Source organism: Mesoplodon densirostris, chromosome 16 (assembly GCF_025265405.1).
Source record: "Mesoplodon densirostris isolate mMesDen1 chromosome 16, mMesDen1 primary haplotype, whole genome shotgun sequence".
NCBI classification, from domain to species: Eukaryota; Metazoa; Chordata; class Mammalia; order Artiodactyla; family Ziphiidae; genus Mesoplodon; species Mesoplodon densirostris.
The window spans coordinates 8,117,357-8,139,006 of NC_082676.1; the positions used below are offsets into that span (position 1 = coordinate 8,117,357).

At 39.3% G+C, this 21,650-nt stretch overlaps 1 protein-coding gene across 1 annotated transcript in view; it reads right to left on the reverse strand.

The window, feature by feature from the left end:
• Positions 1–21,650, reverse strand: part of DOK5 (docking protein 5) — a 141,182-nt gene that overhangs the window by 49,746 nt on the left and 69,786 nt on the right. Inside the window, exons 3-5 of the mRNA XM_060077857.1 lie at positions 5,281–5,395; positions 5,077–5,196; positions 2,104–2,293 (exon numbers count right to left, since the gene is read on the reverse strand). Of these exons, the coding sequence (XP_059933840.1) occupies positions 2,104–2,293; positions 5,077–5,196; positions 5,281–5,395 (425 nt within the window). The remainder of the gene's footprint in view (positions 1–2,103; positions 2,294–5,076; positions 5,197–5,280; positions 5,396–21,650) is intronic.

Below are 21,650 nucleotides of genomic sequence, written 5' to 3' on the forward strand. Positions count from 1 at the left end.
AACATGAATGATCTTATGATCCTAAGCATCTTGATGGTAACTATAAAAATTCATCTTTATTTGAGTTTCAGGCAAAATATAAAATAGTTTGATTACCTTGCATTTAACACTGTCTGGATCCGGCAAACCCAGTCCTGTTCCAAAAGTTATTATGATAAAACCTCGAAGAGCCTATTAAGAGAAGCCCAGCACCTTCTGGGTCATCTATGTGCACTGCTGCTTCTACCTAAGACCACCCCAGAAGGAAGTTATTACTTTGATAAACTTGCAAGGGAAGTTAAACACTTTGTCCGTGGCCAACAGCTAATAAAGAATAGAGATCAGGACCTAGGGTCTCTCTGACTCCCAAACCAGTGCACCTTACACTACGAACCACACTGTTTGAGAAATGAGTGAGGTCCTAAGAATACATTCCCGATACTTGTCCTTCTGATTGTTCGTTCAGTCTCAGGTTTGCACCAGCCCCATAAAGCATGACCACTGAACAAGAATGCTGCTCAAAATCAATAAATATCCTAAGTCCCTACCATATCTGAGGCACAACACTGTGTGGTATGGGTTGTAGGTACTACAATCATCTAACCACTGGAGTTCTTGGACAAAATACCCAAAAATCAGACCATAAAGAGACCAAAGTCATGAACCAAAAAGCTCCTTCATTTCCCGAGTCAGCACTTTATGGCTTTTGGTCAAAGAGGAATATTTCTGAACTTCATGTCCCCAATATAGCCTCACTTTTCTTCCACCATTTCTTTCACTTGAGGTCCTTCAATATCTCCCCACATCCACATCTGCTACCTCTATCCTATTATTTACAAAATATGAACACGATTATACACACACACACAAACACCTACTTAAAAATCTAGATGGTTTGCTATCACACTTGGGGGAAATATCAAAGTCTTTAAAATAATCTCCTAGATCCTTAGCAGTTCTACTACATGTCAATATGAAGAAGTTAAACTTTTGCAAGCTAAGAGCAGTATTAAAACCAAGATAATTTTTTAAAAGTTTCAAATAGGGCTTCCCTGGTGGCGCAGTGGTTGAGAGTCCACCTGCCGATGCAGGGGACACGGGTTCATGCCCCGGTCCGGGAAGATCCCACATGCCGCAGAGCGGCTGGGCCCCTGAGCCATGGCCGCTGAGCCTGCGCGTCCGGAGCCTGTGCTCCGCAACGGGAGAGGCCACAACAGTGAGAGGCCTGCGTACCGCAAAAAAAAAAAAAAAAAAAAAAAGTTTCAAATAGTCATGAGATACTACAAAGGTTTACTAAATTTTTAGCCTTTGGAAGTGACAATAAAAAGCCATACATAGCCATTTCCTATTATTATTTCCTATAAATAGAGTGAATCAAAGAAAAGCTGAAAAATATGAATGTTGGATTAAATGCTGCCCCAAATAGGCCCCAAACATCTTGATCAATGCAGAATTCTTCTGCACATCAATATGAAATACGAGGTGTACAGTCAATAGAAAAGTCTATTTTCAATGATAAAACATCTTTCATAACCAGATTTCACTGGTTACAGTTAATACATAAATAATTTCTGAGGGAATTCCCTGGCAGTCCATTGGTTAGGACTCCGCACTTTCACAGCCGAGGGCATGGGTTCAATCCCTGGTCAGGGAACTAAGATCCCACAAGCCACGAGGCGTGGCCAATAATAATAATTATTATTTCTGAGACCGAAGCAGGCAAGTATACCCACGTTCCCAAACAAATTCTTAATTTTCTATCAAGATTTTCCTATAAGGATAATAAGTCATTAATTCTGACATAAGAAGGATGCTGCACTAAAGATTAAAGTTTTATTTGCTAACTTGAGAACCTTTGTGTCTCTGGGAGATTCACCAATGCGTTTATACCATTTCCATTTCCAGGTACTTAAAATTTAAATAGACCAAAGAAGAGCTGTGTGGAAAAGAAGAATTTAAACACTTTCTAGGATAGTTGTAAGAGCATCAAATTGATATTTCTGAAAAGTGAATTTTAAATGACTGGGCTTTGTTTATAATGGAGTGAACAGATGAATGTAAGTGGAGCATTACATGATGTGAACCTGGGGAAAAAAAATGTAGAAAAACAGTCATGAAACTCACCTCCCTGCCTCAAAAGTGAACCAAGCAGCATCTCGTCCATACCGCCGCAGGGCGCTTAGCGGCCAAGAGATGAGTTTGACTCTGGGATTCTGGACGTCCCAAAGACAGATGTGCTCATATGTAATCTGCAAGGCACATTCGCCATGTACATCTAAGTTAGGAGATGGCATCAAATACACATTGAATCTCTCTGGGAGAAAAACAAAAGGTTAGTCTAAAATCCCCAGGAATAAACCATCAAAGACATTGTAGGAACAAAGAGGCATTTCAAAGTAATTCAAGCTCTTATTCTAGGTTTTGGTTGAATATTCAGGAAGATAAACCTTTCTCATAAATTAACAGCTCCAGTAAATGATTTTTTTAAGTGAAGACCATATTAAATAACATAATAATGATACAGTCTGGTTGTCAACATACATGCAACACTATTTACATGAGCAAAGATCTTTTTAGAATTTTTTAATTTGCATAATAAAAATTTGTATGCCAGTAAAAGACTAAAGCAATGAAACCATTAAAAACATTTTTTTCTTGCCAAGTACATGTTAATTACACCCACACTTTTGTATTCACAAAAGATGCAGGTGCAAAATAATTGTCGCATGGTCTAATGATATTAAAATTATTTTGATCAATTTATAATTTTCATAACTAAAGGAACACAACTCTACCCCAAATTATTTAAGTAAACTAATACTAACTAATATTATGCACTTAACTGACCAACAGTTTGGAAAAATTCCAGTGGATCTATTTGAACTAGTTTTAACAAAGAGCTCTCTTTAGCCAAGTACCAGAAAGAAATATTCATTTGCTTATTTGGATGATTGTTAACATTTAACCAAGATTACTCTGAATAAACTACTTGGCTTATTATTGAACCTGAATTTTCATCCCCTCAGATACAGTCATGGTATTTCTATTACATTTCTAGAAAATTCATTAATTTAGGAAGCTATAGAGTCAAAATTTTAAGTGAAATATGAACAAAAATATTATTACTATAGCAAACACACTTTTATCTATCCATTGTTAATGGTAGATTGCCTACATCTGAGAAAATAGTGTGGCACTAATAATATCACTGGTATTCTAAATTAATTGTTTTATAATAAGGAAGTCATTAGAATTTCCATAGACTTCAGTTTAGTAAATAGGAGTGTCAAGATTGTCTTCATAAATGTATTCAAGCATCTATTCCTCAAGTTTTCTAAGTTACTTCAAACTCCCAGTAACCAAATATTTACTGCTTTCTAATAACTATTATTTTAAAAGTATATTCTAGTGGAGCAAATTTCTCCCTGGAGAGTTCTGAAACAAGTAAGAAAGACTGTCATCATCAAGCAAAAAGTAAGAGAGACCATTACCAATTTCTTTGCTTGGAAGTTCTTCCATATAACTACCTCATCCAAGAAAAACAGCAAAAGTAGTAAGAGTGACTACTTTAGTTACAATTACTTGAAGTCATACAATTAATCTTGTAAAGTGCCTTAAAAGACAGAGCTGAGTTTCATTATAATCCCCAGAGGTGTTCTTATTCCTATTTGACAGAAGAGGAAACTGAGGCACAGAAAATTGGTCCCAGAAACGTAACTCCTAGGCACAGGCAATTCTTGAATTCAGTTTGGAGCACTATCCGAATATAGCTTTGCAAATATAAAATGTGAAAAATAAGTGCTGATCTGAGCCCTCTAAAAAAATAGTCAAAACCTGTCATGCTTTCCTCTTTATGTTTGGCTTCATGTGCATTTGTCGGTGAGGCACTACAGGTGTCGTTCAGCCCAAGAGCATCCTGAGTTAGTGAACTATGGAGGGAGGAGCCTGGGGCTTGGTTGTATGACCCTGGTAAAGGACTTAATTAAGCTCTCTGCCGCTCAGTTTCCCAGTCTGCAAAGAGGCTCCTCTGAATTAGCTAGCACTTCTAAGACTTTGTCAATAACACTTCCCTGGAGATGGATTCTGGCAGATACGATGCTTCCAAAATAGTCGCCGACTGTAAATGTGTCATGAAGACATAGTTCCAATTGGAGAAAGGGCATTTTTTACTAACAACTGGAGTGTGAATCCATAGAAAGGGTCAGTACAATTCCACCTCTGCCATGTTCGTAATCAAGCCAGGTGCCCCACAGCCTCTTCGGTTGTGATATATCCTCATAGATCAAGTCAATAGGCTAAGAGCAGAACTATGGGATCCCATCTATCCCATCACAAGGCCCAGTTATTTGGAGCCAAAGAAATGATTCCTCACCTCCAAGCTCATACTGCAAACCAACACTGATTCTGTTGAAGTGTTCATGAATATTTCAATCATTATTATTTATAATGATGTATTCCCAGGTTGAGTGTTGAGCTTAAAGAGCTGGCTCAATTGTTAGAGCTAAAAAAATATATCACAGATTTAGGTGGGTTTAAACTTGATGAAACATTCATGAAGTCTGGATTCTATTAAAAACACTGGGAAGTGTTCAATAAAAATTTTAAGTGAAAAAAAGCAAGACAAAAGCCCATTGCATTGTAAAATCTGTACACTATAAATATAGGCTCAAGAGTATAGTCTGGAATCAAACAGTAGTTATTGGAATTGGAGCAAGATCTTTAGCTCTTTTAAGCTTCAATTTCCTCATCTGTAAAATGGAGAAGTAATAGTCTTATATCATAGGGCTGCCAGGAAAATTAAACGGTCTAATGCATCTTCTGCACAAAACTGACACACACACAGCAGGTTCCCCATAACTTCTATCTGATATTATTAATGTAGATACATTCCTATTCTACATTGAAAACATGTTAAGAAAAGAAACACACTGAAATGTCTGCTCAGGTCTTAGGTGAAATAAAAGGTTATTTTTACTTCTTTCTTTATACATTTTTATACCTTCAAAAATTTTACATCATGAAGATGTCTCATGTTTCATTACATGGGGACAAAAACAGTTTTAGAAAAGAGCAAAGGAGAGAATTCTCTTTACATACCACTCTGTTCTCTCTCAACCCCCGTAGCCAGTAAGTCAGGCTCTCCAAGGCTGATGTCATTGATTCGCGTCCCTACACACTCCATCTGGAGAACTTTGCACCATTCATCAGCCTCAAGATCTGCGGAAATGTCCAGAGATTAACGTGTATGCCCAGCACCCGCTGAAAACCAAAAAGCCAAAGCCCTCCCTGCCTCCGACAAACCTGATTCACAGGCAAAGGTCTTGGAGGTATCATCATTGAAATAAATCACTATGGCATGCTTCTTGGTGCTTTTTGGCAACCGAGCTACGTTCTTCACGTTGTTGAGTTCTGTAACCTGAAAAATGAACAATGGTGAGTATGAGGATGCTCTGGAAAGAAAGCTTCCCATCAACACCATCAAACTGAGTGGAGGCACAGAAGGCAGACGGCACATCCCAGGCGAACACAGCCTGACAGAAAAGCGTGTATTCAAAAGCGATGAATTATTTCAGTGTCATCCTCAATGCCTAGCAAGGAAGGTTAACAAATTACCTCCCCTTTTTAGATTTTTTTCTTTTGAAGCCTATTAAGAGGCACAGGCTCAAAGATTCGTAGACGTAGACGCTTGCTTTATTTTTTTGGTTTTTTATCCACCCCTGTCAAAGACTCTGCCTTCTCCATTGTCATCACATTTATCTCCATCAATGTGGACAGACTTTCAAATACCCCGTCTCTTCAGAGTACTCCCAACGTAAGTAAGCATCTTAAACACACTGACCCCGAGGAAGAGAAGGCAATGGTGGTCTGGTTCATAACTAGATGATCTCACCCTTTGATAATCAGAGATAGAGTCTTAGGATTCTCAAAGATGCCCCTCTACTCAGGGTTGAAGTCATATATTCCAACACAGAGAGCTGGTAGGTGAGATGTTACTCCAGTCTCTCTGACTGACTCCTAGCTTCTCCATGGTTATGGGGCCACTGTCTTAGGGTTTGAAAATACTGCATGGTAATCACCTTCTTCCTAACAGTAGGGGAAAGCTTTCCCCTCTAGCCATTCTCCTCACTTCCCTCTCTCCCTTTAACTCTTTTATGACCCATTTCCCTCCCACAAGGGGTATTGGCTCATTGTGTTTCCAAAATGCCATCTCTCATTCAGTTACATCCAGATCCCCTGCTGCACTCCAGGGCTGTGATCATTGAGTCCTGCAGGAGAGAAGGTTTAGGTGGCTTGGGGCAGAGTATTTCCAAGATAAATAACCCTTTCACACTAACTTAGTCTATCTCTTCTGTGTTATACAAAAGAATGTGTCTCCCATCAGTCTTTGCCATCAGTAATGTCATGCCATTTCTCCCATCTATTACTCTAAATTCAATAAATGCTTGGCTCAGGAAGTAGGTGAGGAGAGAAGCAAATACTCTCCATGCACATCCTAACCTGATGATTTCAGTTCCCTGCTTCTTAACCTCCACTGGCTCTCTTGATAGGATAGTGCAAATTTCTTACCATGAAATATCACAACAGTTGCTATGGACCAAATGTCTGTGGCCCTCCCAAATTCATATGTTGAAAGCCTACCTCTAAGGGTATGGTATTAAGAGGTGGAGCCTTTGGGGTGACTAGGTCATGAGGGTGGAGCCCTTGTGAATGGGATTAGTGCCCTTAGAAAAGAGGCCCCAGAGAGCTCCCTTGTCCCTTCTGCCATGTGAGGACACAGCAAGGAGTCGCCTTCTAGAAACCAGAAAGTGAGTTCTCACCAGACACTGCATCTGCCTGTGACTTGACCTTGGACTTCCCAGCCTCCAGAACCGTGAGAAATACATGTCTGTTGTTTATCAGCTATCCAATTTATAGTATTTTTGTTGTAGTAACCCAAACAGATAACACTGTTTCCAAAAAGCTGCAAACTCTTTAGTGGCTAAACACTACCTATCTCATTCCCCAACGGCACCAAGTCTCTCAGTGTTTACCAGATGCAACTGTTTATTTTTTGCTTATTTCTGTGCTAATACCACAATATAAGCCACTATCATCTTGCCATAACTGCTTACTGGTCTCTCCACTTCTATCCTAACCCCATTCATTCACTGTAAACACAGCATCCAGATGATCTTTTCTTATTTTTTTTTTAATGTTTTCTTTTTAAAACCCTAGTCAGCTTTGGGAAGGAAGTAGCTTTTTGGCGGAAGCAAAGATATTTTGGTGAAAAAGGAAAAAGGAGCCTTAACATGAACAAAGGCGCTCAGACAAGTGAGGGTTGGGGGCACAGATGAGTTTTTTAAAACGCAGTTCTGACTCCAGCATTTCTAGGCATAAAACAGAACATTTCAATGACTTCCCTTCTGCACTTGCAACAAAAGCCCAAATCCTTAGAATGATTATGAAAGCCTCCTGTGGTCCTCCTTATAGCTCTCACCAGGCTCCTCTCTGACACCTTCCCGAGCATCCTATGTCCCAGCTACACTGGCCTTTATTCAGTTCCCAGGAGGCACCATGATTCTCCCGGCACAGAGCCTTCCCCATGGTCTCCTTACTTCACTCCCACTCGCCCTGCTGGTCTTACTTTAAATCTCATCTACCTGCAGAGCCCCACTGGACAACCCCCCAAGCCCCCATCAAATCAACGTCTCAAGGCTCTACGATCCAAGGACATCTTTGCCCTCACAGACCTCGGATGGCTATACGGGTTATGGTTTAGCGCCTGTCTTAGAATAAAAGTTCCATAGGGCAGAAACGGTATATTTTTTGCTCACCACTTTGCCCCCTGAATCTAACCCAGAGCCTGTCACATAGCAAGAATTCAATGAATGTAGGTGGACTTGAACAAAAGACCAAACTCACCCACCAATTTACATGTATGATGCTTCTCCAGGGTGAATGCCTCTCTCTCCTGTCTCTTTTCTCCAGGGAAATTTCACTTATCCTTCAAGGTTCACTTCCTCTGGGAAAGTTGCCCTGACCTCAGTGTGAATTCACTGTTCCCTCTTTCTGTTCCCATGTCTGCTGCATGAAGCTGTCTTCTATTATCTGTTGTTGTAATTAATCCATTTAGCTCTCCAGCTCCCAGCTAGACATGAGTCACTTATCAGTGACTTACTGATGAGCTGAATCAATGAAAAACAATCATTTGAGAGTCAACATTTATTGAGCCTACACCCTACATTTATGCACACTCTGCTGAATATTTTTATATAGAACATCTCATTTGATCTTCATAAAAATCCTATGACTGATATTATTATCAGTATTTTCCAGATGAAGAAACTGGGGATGGGGCTTCCCTGGTGGCGCAGTGGTTGAGAGTCCGCCTGCCGATGCAGGGGACACGGGTTCGTGCCCCGATCCCGGAAGATCCCACATGCCGCGGAGCGGCTGGGCCCGCGAGCCATGGCCGCGGAGCCTGTGTGTCCAGAGCCTGTGCTCCGCGGCGGGAGAGGCCACAGCAGTGAGAGGCCCGCGTACAGCAAAAAAAAAAAAAAAAAAAAAAAAAAGAAACTGGGGATGAGAAAGGTTCAACTCACGTGCCCAAGTCCACAGCTAAAAGATGGCACAAACGAGTTGCGCATGAGGCAGACTGACGCCAAAGCTTCCTCTCTTCACCGTCTGAAACACTAATAATGACTAACTCTGCAAAAGTTCAGGAGAGAGAATCTTTAACTCCGAAAGTCATCTCCGACTGGAGGACCTCTTTCTTTTCATGGGGGTAAGCTTTATTCTAACCCTCTACTGAGATATTATATAAGAGTAGTCCACCCTAGCCTCCAACTCAGCAATGACCTTGAAATATGTCACTTCACTAAACATCCTCCAAGGGCAAAGAGGAAGGAATAAGTCACCAGAAAGGGTCAGGAAGTGCAGGGAGAGCTGCATGAGTCCAAACACAATCATCCATTTTGGAAACTGGTTTAGATAATAAGAAACCCCACACCCCGCTCAGGGTGAACGTTTAAGGAGCAAAGGAGCGGGTAGGGTTATGTTTTATGTGTGGAAGGACCATCAGGTTCTGAAGCAACAGTTTCTGTCCCCAACTCAGAACTACATCTCAGTGAGCACGTGTACACACACACACACACACACACACACGCGCACACACACAAACGTATGCTCGCGTGCACACCTTACTTCCAAAAGAATGGCCATCTGCTCGATTTCATAATAGAATCTTCCTCAAAACACATGCTACAGTGACAATTATGAGAATTAACATTTGCAGATATATTTATAAGTCACACAAAAACTTCTATGAGACATTTATTTCCACCATCACTTCATTTTGTAAATGAGAAAAATGAGGCAGGATGTATTTTTTTAGTATTCCTTTCCCAAAGAAATAATTGGCCCCTAAATAATTACTTTTGAAGTAAAGAGAGATTTTGATAAGCTCTCAGATTCTCATTTATTATGAGCAGTATCTTAAATGGGGGCGACAACAGTGTAACTGACCATCAAAAATGACTCTAAGGGATCCTCAGCACTGTCTCAAAGAGGATGAGCTTTCGGGACCACTTACGTGTGATAACTTCAGTTCAACTTCAGTATGCATTTATTGTCTTTCCCTTATGCTTCAGATCACCCAGAAGTTCTTTCTTGCCAAGTTCAAAACTTTTAAGTAAAACGCCCTCCTGGGTTTCATAGATTATATTTATAGTTTTCTAGATTTTATTCTTCTTCCACAGTGCAGGAGAACAGACACACCCTAAACTTTACATGAATTATGCTCTTTGTGTAGAGATTCACAGATAAAATGTAAAAATTTCTTCAAGGTGTAACAGCATCAAGGAGGGAACCACTTAAGCACAATTGCAGGAGAACAACATTCCGTCTTCAAGAATCTTCCTTGCATCCATTCATTCATCAAAATGTTTAATCACTGTTTATTTACTATTTATTTACTCATTCATTCATTTATTTATTTGCAAAATTTACTCTGTGTCAAGTACTGTTCTATTCACTAGGGATAAGATACAGAAGCTTTGTGCGTTGTTAGTGGGAATGCAAAATGATGCAGCTGCTATGGAAAACAGTATGGAGGTTCCTCAAAAAATTAAAAATAAAACTACCGTGTGGTCCAGCAATCCCACTTTTGGGTATATACTCAAAGGAAATTCAAAGGACCTCAAAGGGATATTTACACTCCTGTGTTTACTGAAGTATTATCTACAATAGCCAAGATATGGAAACAACCTAAATGTCCATTGAAAGATGAATAAAGAAAATGTGGTATATACCTAGAACGGGATATTATTCAGCCTTAAAAATATTATTTTCTTTCCCTTGTACTTCTTTTTAACTGTTAATTCCTGTTCATGGCAAACGACATGTTTCTATTGATGGTAGTAAGAAAATGTTCTTTTTTTTTTTTTTTCCTCTCACAGTTGTGGCCTCTCCTGTTGCAGAGCACAGGCTCCGGACGCGCAGGCTCAGCGGCCATGGCTCACGGGCCCAGCCGCTCCGCGGCATGTGGGATCTTCCCGGACCAGGGCACGAACCGGTGTCCCCTGCATCAGCAGGCAGACTCTCAACCACTGCGCCACCAGGGAAGCCCAGAAAATGTTCTTTTACAGTTAATTTATTTAAACAAAGAAGTGATATGATTTCAAGCAAAATATTAAGTAAATAAGAGTAGAGGTGATACTGTGACCACAAACAGTTACGAATAAATGACAAATGACTAAAAATTAGGAAAAACACTATCAATCTACTACTCCTAATCTAATACTACTATTATGAAACTGACTTTCAATTCATTTTCTACTGAGTCAACAGTCCAGGTGACAACCAATTGACCTAAGGGTCACAGAGTCACCCAGAACAATTCTCATTTGCTCCGCAGAGGCATGACAGTAAATTTCAACAGAAACTTGGTAAAGATTTGGTGCCCACTTGATATCCCAAAGGTCACCCATCTCATCTGAATAGGACCATTTGTTTCCTTTTTGCCTTTTTTATCCATTTCATGATTGCTTGTCCTAAATGAGAGACAACAAAGCATTTCAAGCCTCATGACCAAAATCTGAAATATGTCTGAGAATTATGATTTAAAGATCAAAAGAACAGTTCCCAAGAGAGGTCTAACATGAGATCCAGTTACAAATTTTCGTTACTAACAGAGGGTTTTGATAGTAAGCAGAAAACAAAAAGAAGTCAAATTGTGTGATTAAAAATGGTATATACATAGAGTTTAAATATTTTGACCTACCCTTTTATATAATCTTCATGCTAAGGGAATAGCTGACCAAGTTAGACAATCAAAATAACTTCTGTTTATTTTCTGGGCTGCTACCTGTCTGGTTACTCTTTCAAATTATTCTGTGGCCTCTCAATCTCTAACCTTCCTTTTCTTTTTCCAGGATATATTTAAGCATCCTGACTCCAGAGATTTTTCTCTTGAAATGGAGCTAAAATCTGCCAAAGAAGACCAGAGGCATCCATATGGCTTACTGAAAATGTCAATATTAGGACCTTTGAAATGCTTGATTTTCTCTAGAAATTGGATGTTTACTTTCAAAAGCCCAGGCTAGCTCTAGGCTTAATCTGATTTAATACATCCTGGACCCAATTCAATCCTTGGACTGATTCAAAATTCATGGAAGACAGTGGCTCCTTGAAAATTCCGCTGGTAAGAGATAATGAACACTAAATAGGAGTTTCCCTGATACATAAAATATGTTTATGAGCACAGAGGATGGCAAGATCAAGTAAAGATAAGACTTGGCAAAAAGGATTCTCTCTTTAGAATCTGGAAGTATTTCCAATCAGACCAAAGGCAAATTCTGTACCTCACAGCAACCTTCACTGTCTGGATTGAATTATTTGTTCAAAATCATCCATCGCCTCCTGGCCCTCGTGACTCTTTACTGAGTTTGGACTTGGTCATGCAACTTGCTTTGGCCAACAGAATGTGAGCTGATGTGCTCAAGAAGATGCTTTAAATGTGTGTGTAAGTCAGTGCCACTCTCCTTGAGCTTCAGCCCTCCACTACAACAACAATATACCCTTCCTTCTTCTTGGATCTCTGAATGCAGGACAGATGGACTGCAACTGAGTCAAATTAATCCAGCTATGCTCAATACACCCACAGCCAACCCAGATCCCTCAGGCAACAAGGGCAGAAGATAAAGATGAGCTGCTATAAGCTATTAAGATTTTGGAACTGTTGCCATAGCAGACATTGGCTAATACACCCTCTGTTTGATGTCCTTTTGGCCAAGAATTTTCATCGTTTTTCTCTCAAATCCCACTGTATAACAATATTGCTTCTAGTACAAAGGAGACCAGATTTCCTACTCAGATACATAATAATCCACTAGAACATTGGTTATCAGTTTTAATTTAGTAGTTGAATCATTTGGTTTTAAAATTTTTTTTCAAAGAAAATCTTACAGCGTCACCATTATATATAAGTAGAACTAGTCTAACTACGCGAGGAAAATGAATCCCACCCTACTCCTCAGTTATAAATCCACTTCTCAAGAAGGAAGCCTTCCATCAATCACTTCACAACTCACTTCAATCAACCACAGAATGCTGAATGGCTACAATGTAATACTAAATTCTCAGGATGATATAACATCCTCGGTACTATTATTAAATGCATTACAAGGATGAATAGTGAGAATCAGAGAAGTAACTTAATTATGATTTCTCAGGTAGAATGGAAGGGTCGGGCCACACTCAAAGCCAGAACTTCTGGCTTTATAGATGTATGTTATTTCTAGCAGGACACTCCATAGGGTGTGCTCCTTAAAAAATACTAAAAGTAAATGAATGAATAAGTGACTGGCTGAATAAATGAGCAGATGAGTAAAACTAAAGTTGCAAACAGTTTTGGAAACAATTAAAAGTTATTTCTGCAAGTTGTAAATCGTATCTTGAGAGAGAAAAAAAAAGAAATGCAAATCGTAATTCCTAAGGAAAAATAAAGTACTTGTCAACTCAAAAGAAGATACTCTGAACTAAACTCATCTTTCCTACTTAGACCTTAAAATGCTGAAGAAACTCAGCTTTTCAAAAACCACTTGCTTTTATGTGGGTACACCTGGCACCATGGTTTGCATCCCAAGCTACTGCTCCAGTGAAATTCTGCTTGGGACAAGCAAGGAATCCAAATATCAGGTCCTGTGGATCAAGCACATATAGTAAAAGAAATCTCAAGACCACAGTCCAGTGAATCTTGACACATGTACACACCTGGGCAGCCACCAATGTTCTGATTGACAAACAAAACATTTCAGTTAATATCACCACTTCCTGGGTCAGTACTGACCATAGATAAAACCACTACTGTTACCTCCATCACCACTGGTTAGTTATGCCTTTTAGAAAACTTTATATAAATGGAATCATATCATATGTATTTTTCTGTGTTTGGATCCTTTCACCCAATATAATGTCTATGAGATTCATCCATGCTCAGTGATACTTTGGCATCATGTGAATAAGCTGTTACCCAACCACCTTTCAGAGAGTTGTCTTAGCATCCACTGAAGACTTATCTGCATCAAAATACTATTCTTTTTAATCCAACTGGTTTGTCAACCTAAGTCCATATGTCTATGAGTGCCAGAGTCAAGATAAATATTGACCAAGGATGCTTTTACTGTTCCCACTTGCATACTGCTTTTTATTAAAGTAATCTGGAAACACAGGTCATGAATATTACTAGAATCACTATGATTACTCATTTATTTCAAAAATGTGGACTACTGCATTTAATCAGGTGAGCAAGTTTACATAGAATTTACTGCATGTTTAGTTGATAGAGGTGCCCACCGTACACCCTTTATGCATTTGGACATCCTCATCCTCAGTTTTTAATTTAGAGTTGTCAATAGATGAGCTGGTGTACACAGCTGGGTAGCTTACTCAAGAAGGGAACCAAGCCATTTGTGACTTGACCCCATCATCAGTCTCTTTACAGGCATTCCAGGACAGCCAGCTAGCTGTTATCACAACTGCAAGTTCTAACTGTAGTTACTTCGAATCTGAAGAAAATCATGCACAGGTGAATATGGTGGTCCATTTAGGTTACACGTCTAGAGCCTGTTGAGAAGGGATGTTGGTGATTCTTTGTTTCTCAAAGCTTTCAGTGGCATTTGCAGACCATCTTATGGGGGACTTCTAATCTTCCCCTTGCACTGAAGCATCCTTCCTTCAACAGAGACTCCAGGCAGATGGAGAAGGCGGTCCAACTCGCCTTTCCTGCGCCAGTGCAGAAAATGACAGAAGGCTACCTTGCTGGTGGTGTGCTTTTTTGGCTCTAGCGTATGGTTACATTAGATGGCACTGCCTGAAAATCAGTCTGAACAAACTTTGATTCACTCTTCTCAAGATAGAGCCCAACCACGTGTATTCCTCCCACACACACTGTGCTCCTCTAAGAGAAATGGATCTCTTTCCAATAGCTGGAGGAAATAAAAAGCTGCACACTGAAGTCTCCACCTAGCTCCCACTTACCTAGTGGACAGTTCTTTGGGACTTTCAGAATGTTCCTCCAGATACTTCTCTGCACACACAGCCTATTGTGACGCTAGAGGTCATTATATTGAAGAGACACAACTCTACTGAAACAAAGGCAGTGCACAATTTACTGTTTTCCTTATCTTAAAAGCCCAACTGAAATCCCTCTCATTTCTGTGGTCTTTTCAGTCCCGCCAAGCAAGAATACCTGGGCTTGCTCTTCCTTTGCCTGGAGACACTCTTCCTCTATAGGAAGAAGCCTCACTCCTGCCTTCTTCAGCGACTCACACAACATCTTCTCCTGATGACTGTATTTAAAATTGTAGGGGCTTCCCTGGTGGTGCAGTGGTTAAGAATCTTCCTGCCAATGTAGGGGACACGGGTTCGAGCCTTGGTCCGGGAAGATCCCACATGCTGCGGAGCAACGAAGCCCGAGCGCCACAACTACTGAGCCTGTGCTCAAGAGCCTGTGAGCCACAACTACTGAGCCTGCGCGCCTAGAGCCAGTGCTCCACAAGAGAAGCCACCGCAAAGAGAAGCCCACACGCAGCAATGAAGACCCAACACAACCAAAAATAAATAAATAAATTAATTTTTAAAAAATAAATAAAATTGCAGCACTCTCACTCCACATGCCTATCCCTTTTCCCTGCTTTCATTTCCTCCTTAGCATGTATCAGTCATGCCGACACACTATATATTATACTTTTCCTTTATGCTGGAGTTGAAGCAGGGAGTCACCTGCTTTGTTCTCTGCTGGATCTCCAGTGACCCTCAATAAGCACATGTTAAATGAAAGCCCCGCTTCCTAATCACCATTCCCATCGTCAAGACAAGGAGACTGAGGCGCGGTGATGTTGTTAACCTGCCAGGGGCTAGACAATTCCTGACCAGTGACAGAGGCAGGATTTGACTCCAAGCAGGCAGACTCTGAATTATGTGCCAGATCTTGGGTTCTAAGCCCTTCATATGGATTACGTTATTGAACTTTTTTTTTTTTGTGGTACGCGGGCCTCTCACTGTTGTGGACTCTCCCGTTGCAGAGCACAGGCTCCGGACGCACAGGCTCAGCGGCCATGGCTCACGGGCCCAGCCGCTCAGCGGCATGTGGCATCTTCCCGGACCGGGGCACGAACCCGTGTCCCTTGCATCGGCAGGTGGACTCTCAACCACTGCGCCACCAGGGAGGCCCTGTAATTGAACTTTTCACATCCTTTCTCACTATGATATTATTCCCATGGTACATAGAAGAGTGTCGAGGTCTACAAAGGTGAATTTGTTCACTCAGCAGGCAAACAGCAGAGCTGGGATTCAAACACAGATGATCCAACGACTCTTTACTAAACCACCAACTGCCACCAAATGAATATACAGAAAAGAATCAGAGAGGCCATCAGTCCTGAGTTAGGCATTGTTATTCCTAAGGTGGGTCGTGAAGGATGAGGGAAAGTTTATGAGGCAAAGAAAGGAAAGATGAATTTCCAGACCAAACAGAGCCTATATACGCACAATCATGAAACTGCGGTTTGGTACATAAAAACCTGGGGAAGAGCGGCGGCCAGGAGGGCAGCAGTGGGCAACAGACAAAGCATGAAGCGGGAGCCGCTGGACGGGCGCTACATCCGAAAAGGCCCCGTGTGATGCCGTCAGGAGTTCAGTGTAACTCATGAAGTCTGCAGAGCATATACTAAGAGGTTTAAAGCAAATAAGTGGAAGGGTAACATCTACGCATTAGAAAGATTATTCTACAGGCCAGTGGTTCTTGGTCTGGGGGAGATCTTGCACCTCCCTCCTTCCAAGGGGAAAAGATTTCACGAAGTCCAGAGATATTTTTGGTTGCCAAAACTGGGAGGTGCTACTGGCATCTAGTGGGTAGAGGCCAGAGATGCTGCTATACATCCTACAGTGAACAGGACTGCCCCACAGCCATAATGTTAAGTAACAGTGCAGTGGGTGAAAACCCCATTACAGTAAAAGTAGAGAATGAACAAGGCTGATGCATCATGCAACTAGAGAGTTCTATGCACACAGAGTTGATGAGAATGGCGCCCTCTGGAGGTAAGCGGTGAACAGCTGGCTTGGCCATACATGGGGGACTTAACCATGGGGAAGGAAGGGACCATCATGACCAGAGGGCAGAAATGTGGTCTAGAGAGGCCAGGAGGCAACCAGGTAATAGTTAGGACTTTAGCGTAGGTTAGAGCAGGAGGAATGGGAAAACAGGGAGAGATTTAAGAACTACTTAATTACCATGCATTTCTTGTTTTCTAGTTTTCTGAGTATCAAAAATCCAAAGTACTATGACTTCCTCAAAGAAAAGAAATATTCAACACTCTCCTAAATTTCTGATAAATCTTTAAGTATGCCATCCAATTAGGAATTCCAAAAGAAGGATTGCCAAATCAATTTGGCTGTTTAAAGCCATATTCCAGATGTCTTATTCGTCATAAATGATAGTATTCATTGAAATAAATGTTTAACAGCCAGCGATTAACAAAGTGGCCATATTTTAAAAGTTTAGTTTTAGGAAAACAAGGATTTGATTTCCAATTTTTCCCCTTCTTTTGCTGATGATAATGTACAGATAATGATTTATTTATGTTTACAGAGTGAAATGGAGACCGCTACCTAAAAGGCAATTTTTCCGCCTTGCTTTTGTAGGCTGTATCCTAATTATTTTTCCCCTTGTGGGACTGAATGAATTAAGTGAGCAATTCACTTTGTACATGCAAATTGTGAAGCTCTGCAGAAACTTCAAATTATTTCATTCTAAAATAAATAAATGAATGAATAAATAAGGCAATTATCCTACAGAAAATAAAGAGGCATAAATCCCTTTAACTTTTGTAGGTTGCCTTTGAAAATAAAAGTCAGGTAAAAGCAATCCATTTCTGGGTCCGTAATGTTTTCTCAAGTACAGGATTAATAAAATAATCCATTACATTATTATTATTGTTATTACATTATTATTATCTGCTGAAATTTTCAGAGTACTCTGAAAAGATCTAATAAACATTTCCATTAAAATTTTGCAAGACTTCTTATAATGTGTTCCAAACCTTTAACTTTTTCATATCGTCTTTCCTAAAAAAAAGTACCAATGGGGGCTTCCCCGGTGGCGCAGTGGTTGAGAGTCCGCCTGCCAATGCAGGGGACACGGGTTCATGCCCCGGTCCGGGAAGATCCCACATGCCGCGGAGCTGCTAGGCCCGTGAGCCATGGCCACTGAGCCTGCGCGTCTGGAGCCTGTGCTCCACAACGGGAGAGGCCACAACAGTGAGAGGCCCACGTACCGCAAAAAAAAAAAAAAAAAAAAAAAAAGTACCAATGGTTTTAATGCAGTGCCAGTAAGCAGGAACAAATGAGGAGAGACATCCCCAGTTCTAATCAAAAGTTGTCAGCATAAAACATTTCTATCCACAAGTCTCTCCTCAGGACCTGGAACACAGCAATTTAATCAAACATTTTATAAAAGATTTCTTAAGAAAGAACCAGTCTAGACAGTTATATCCCAGCCCCCATAGAGATGGTTTCATTCTTTCCAAAAATATCTATATGCCCTTGGTCACTTAAAATAAATTGGACTAGCGCCTGTCTGAGGTATAAATTTGGACTGTTTTCCCTGAAGAGTGGAGCTTTATTTGTACACATGAAATAACTGAAATAATCTATTCATTGTGTCTTCCTTAAAAATAAAAAGCCACACACACACCAAAGTGTACTTACACTGAAAAGTCTGCATCTGAAATTTACAGAGAGAATGTTGTCTGGGGTGAAGGGCACTTTCCTAAGCTGTCCGTGGGTGTGGGATTTTGGATAATCTATCTGGAGACAACTAGGCAGTAGCTACAAAAATGTTAAAGGTACAGGATATTAGCTGACCATCTCACATCTAAGATCTTCCCTTCCAAAAAGATTAGCATGAGCATATAAAGACAGATGCACAAGTTTTTCACCATAATAGAATTTATATTAGTAAAAATTTAGAAACCTTTTTGTCCATCAATTTGGGTATTTTTAAACAGATTGTGGTGTGACAATATTAAAGAGTAGTCTGAAGCTGTTAAACTAATGAGGTGCAGACACTAATTATTGACTTAGAATTATAGTCAAAGCATGAGAGAAAGGGTGTAATTAATGTGACCATTTATTTTATGTCACAAACCAGAATATTTTGAATGTGAAAGAAGTTGTTACTAAAAGTTATATAAAGACTACAGGATCATCAAAACATCCTGGGGAAATCTGTATTTATGGTCTCCTTAAACACAATATGCATAGTATGTAATGAATTACTCTATTTTTGCTTTAAAAATGTGATCTATATATGTGTGAGAATATGCTTCTATTTGTGTAGAGAGTGAAAAGAAGAGTTTGAGGGGTGCACATCAGTCTATTAGTATTTTTTTTTCCTGAAGACAGGGACTAGGGCCCAAGGTAGGATTATTTTCTTTCATTTTACTTCATACACTTCAGAATTGTTTACATTTGTTACAAGGAATGTGCAAGATATTTATAATTTTTTAAAATGAGTGACAAGAAAAAAAGAAAAAGAAATCTGCAAAAATGTGTAAAATGAGGTGAGTGGATCTCAATCCTTTGTCAACACAACTTCTTGTGCAGTAACTTACTTGGTCAACAATATCCTGTAGTTTCTCCCACACCCAAAAACCATTTGACTAATTTTTTTACCAACTTGAGAAAACCCACCCTTTTCCTTTTGACATCATTTACAGAGAGCTTCTGTATGTTCTTGGATTATAGTCAAGTGTTTCCACATAAACACAAATGTGAAATCACATAGATCAAGTCCTAGAGATACAGGCTTTTAAGAAATTCATGTAAGAAATACGTAAGAATGGGGAGGAAAAAGCATTTACATTCAATGAACTTTGTAGCTAAGTTTGTTTTTTTCTTATTCTTATTTTCCTATGTGCATATGTGTGTTTCCTGAGATAACTAAGTCAAACAAACTAATAGACCAGTGACAGACCAAACAGATTACATTTTCATAAACCCTCAAAAACCTGAGTTTCTTTCCAAAATGCAAGGAAAACTAATCATTTCAAATGATTAGTCTAATATTGTGGGGTAGGAAAAAAAATAACTTAAACTAGATGATTGTTTTATCAGATTATAGGCCAAAAATGACTGGTTTACACACAAGTATTTAATTCAAAAGGGCTTTAAATTTAATCCAAATTAAATGAAATAATCACATATAAACTTAACAAAACATGTACAGGATATGGAGGTTGAACATTACAAAATGCTGATGAAAGAAGTTTTTAAAATTCAAATAAATGACTGACCATGTTTATGAACTGAAAGACTTGACACAGAAAAGATGTCAGTTCTCCCACAATTTGATCTATAGGCTTAATATAATTATTTTCAAAATTCTAACATGGGTTTTCAGTAAGCACAGACAAGCTTCATTTAAAATTTTATGGAAAGGCACTAAAATAGCTAAAACAACCTTTAGAAAAAGAATAAGTGGAAGCAATCATTCTACCCAGTATTAAAGATTAGTATATATTTACAGTAATCAAGAGAATATGATACATAGCTCAATGAAAAAGAAAAGAGAACCCAGATATAGACTTCTGCTAATATGCCCAAATGATTTTTGATAAATGTGCAAAAGTAATTCAGTGGGAAAAAATAACTATTTTTCTTTTTAAAACAAATGGTATTGGAATAATTGGGCAACCTTAGGTAAAAAGAATGAAACTCAACTTACATCTCACACCTTATACAAAAATTAAACTCAAAATGAATCATGAACTTAAATATATAACTTAAAACTATAAAATCTTAGAAAAAGAAAATGTTCAGGATCCAAGGCTAGGCAAAGAGTTTTTAGACTTGACAGCAAAAGCATAATCCGTAAAAGTAAAAATTCAAATACTGGACCTCATTAGAATTAAAACTTTTGTTCTGCAAAAGATCCTGTTAAGAGGATAAAAGATAAGCTATGGAAAAGAAAATATTTGCAACCACATACCTGGCAGAAGAGTAGAATCTAGACTACATAAAAAATCACCAAAACTCAATGGTTAAAAAAAAATCTATTAAAAATTCGTAAAAATATATGAAGAACTATTTCATAGAAAAAGATATACAGATGGCAATTAAGTGCATGAAAATATGTTCAACATCATTAGCCATTAGGGAATACAAATTAAAACCACAATGAGATATCACTAACAGAACGACTAAAATAAAAATAGTGATGCCACCAAATGCTGGTGAAGATGCAGAGACACTGGATCAGTCATTCACTGCTGGTAGGAATGTAAAATCCACAGCCACTCTGTTAAGACAGGTTAGCAATTTCTTATAAAAATAAACATGCAGCCACAATATGATCCAGTAGTTGCACTCGTGGGAGTTTATCCAAGAAAGATAAAAACGTTATCCATAATAATAAAAAATTAGAAACAACTAGTTCTTCAGTGGACGAATGTAAATAAACTGTGGTACTCCATACTATGGAACACTGCTTAACAATAAACAGGGACAGAATATTGAAACACACAACACAACAACTTGGATGACTCTCAAGGGGATTACATTGCTCATAGCAGCACTATTGAAAACAGCCAAGACATGGAAGGAACTCAAGTGCCCATCAACATACAACTGGATTAAGAAGATGGGGTGTGCGTGTGTACACACACACAGTGGAATATTGCACAGCCATAAAAAAGAATGAAATACTGCCATATGCAGCAACATGGATGAACCTAGAGAATATTATGCTTAGTGAAATAAGTCAGAGAAAGACAAATACGGTATGATATCACTTATATGTGGAATCTAAAAAATAATACAAATGAATTTTTATGCAACACAGAAACAGACTCACAGATACAGAAAACAAACTTGTGGTGACCAAAGGAGAGAGGAGAGAGGGGAGAGGGGAGGGACAAATTAGGGGTATGGGATTAACAGATACAAACTCATACATATAAAATAGATAAGCAAGAAGGATATAGCACAGGGAATTATACCCATTATCTTGTAATAACCTATAATGGAGTAGAATCTGCAAAAATGCTCAATCACTTTTTAGATTCCACATATAAGTGATATCATATTGTCTTTGACTTACTTCACTCAGTATGACAGTCTCTAGGTCCATCCAT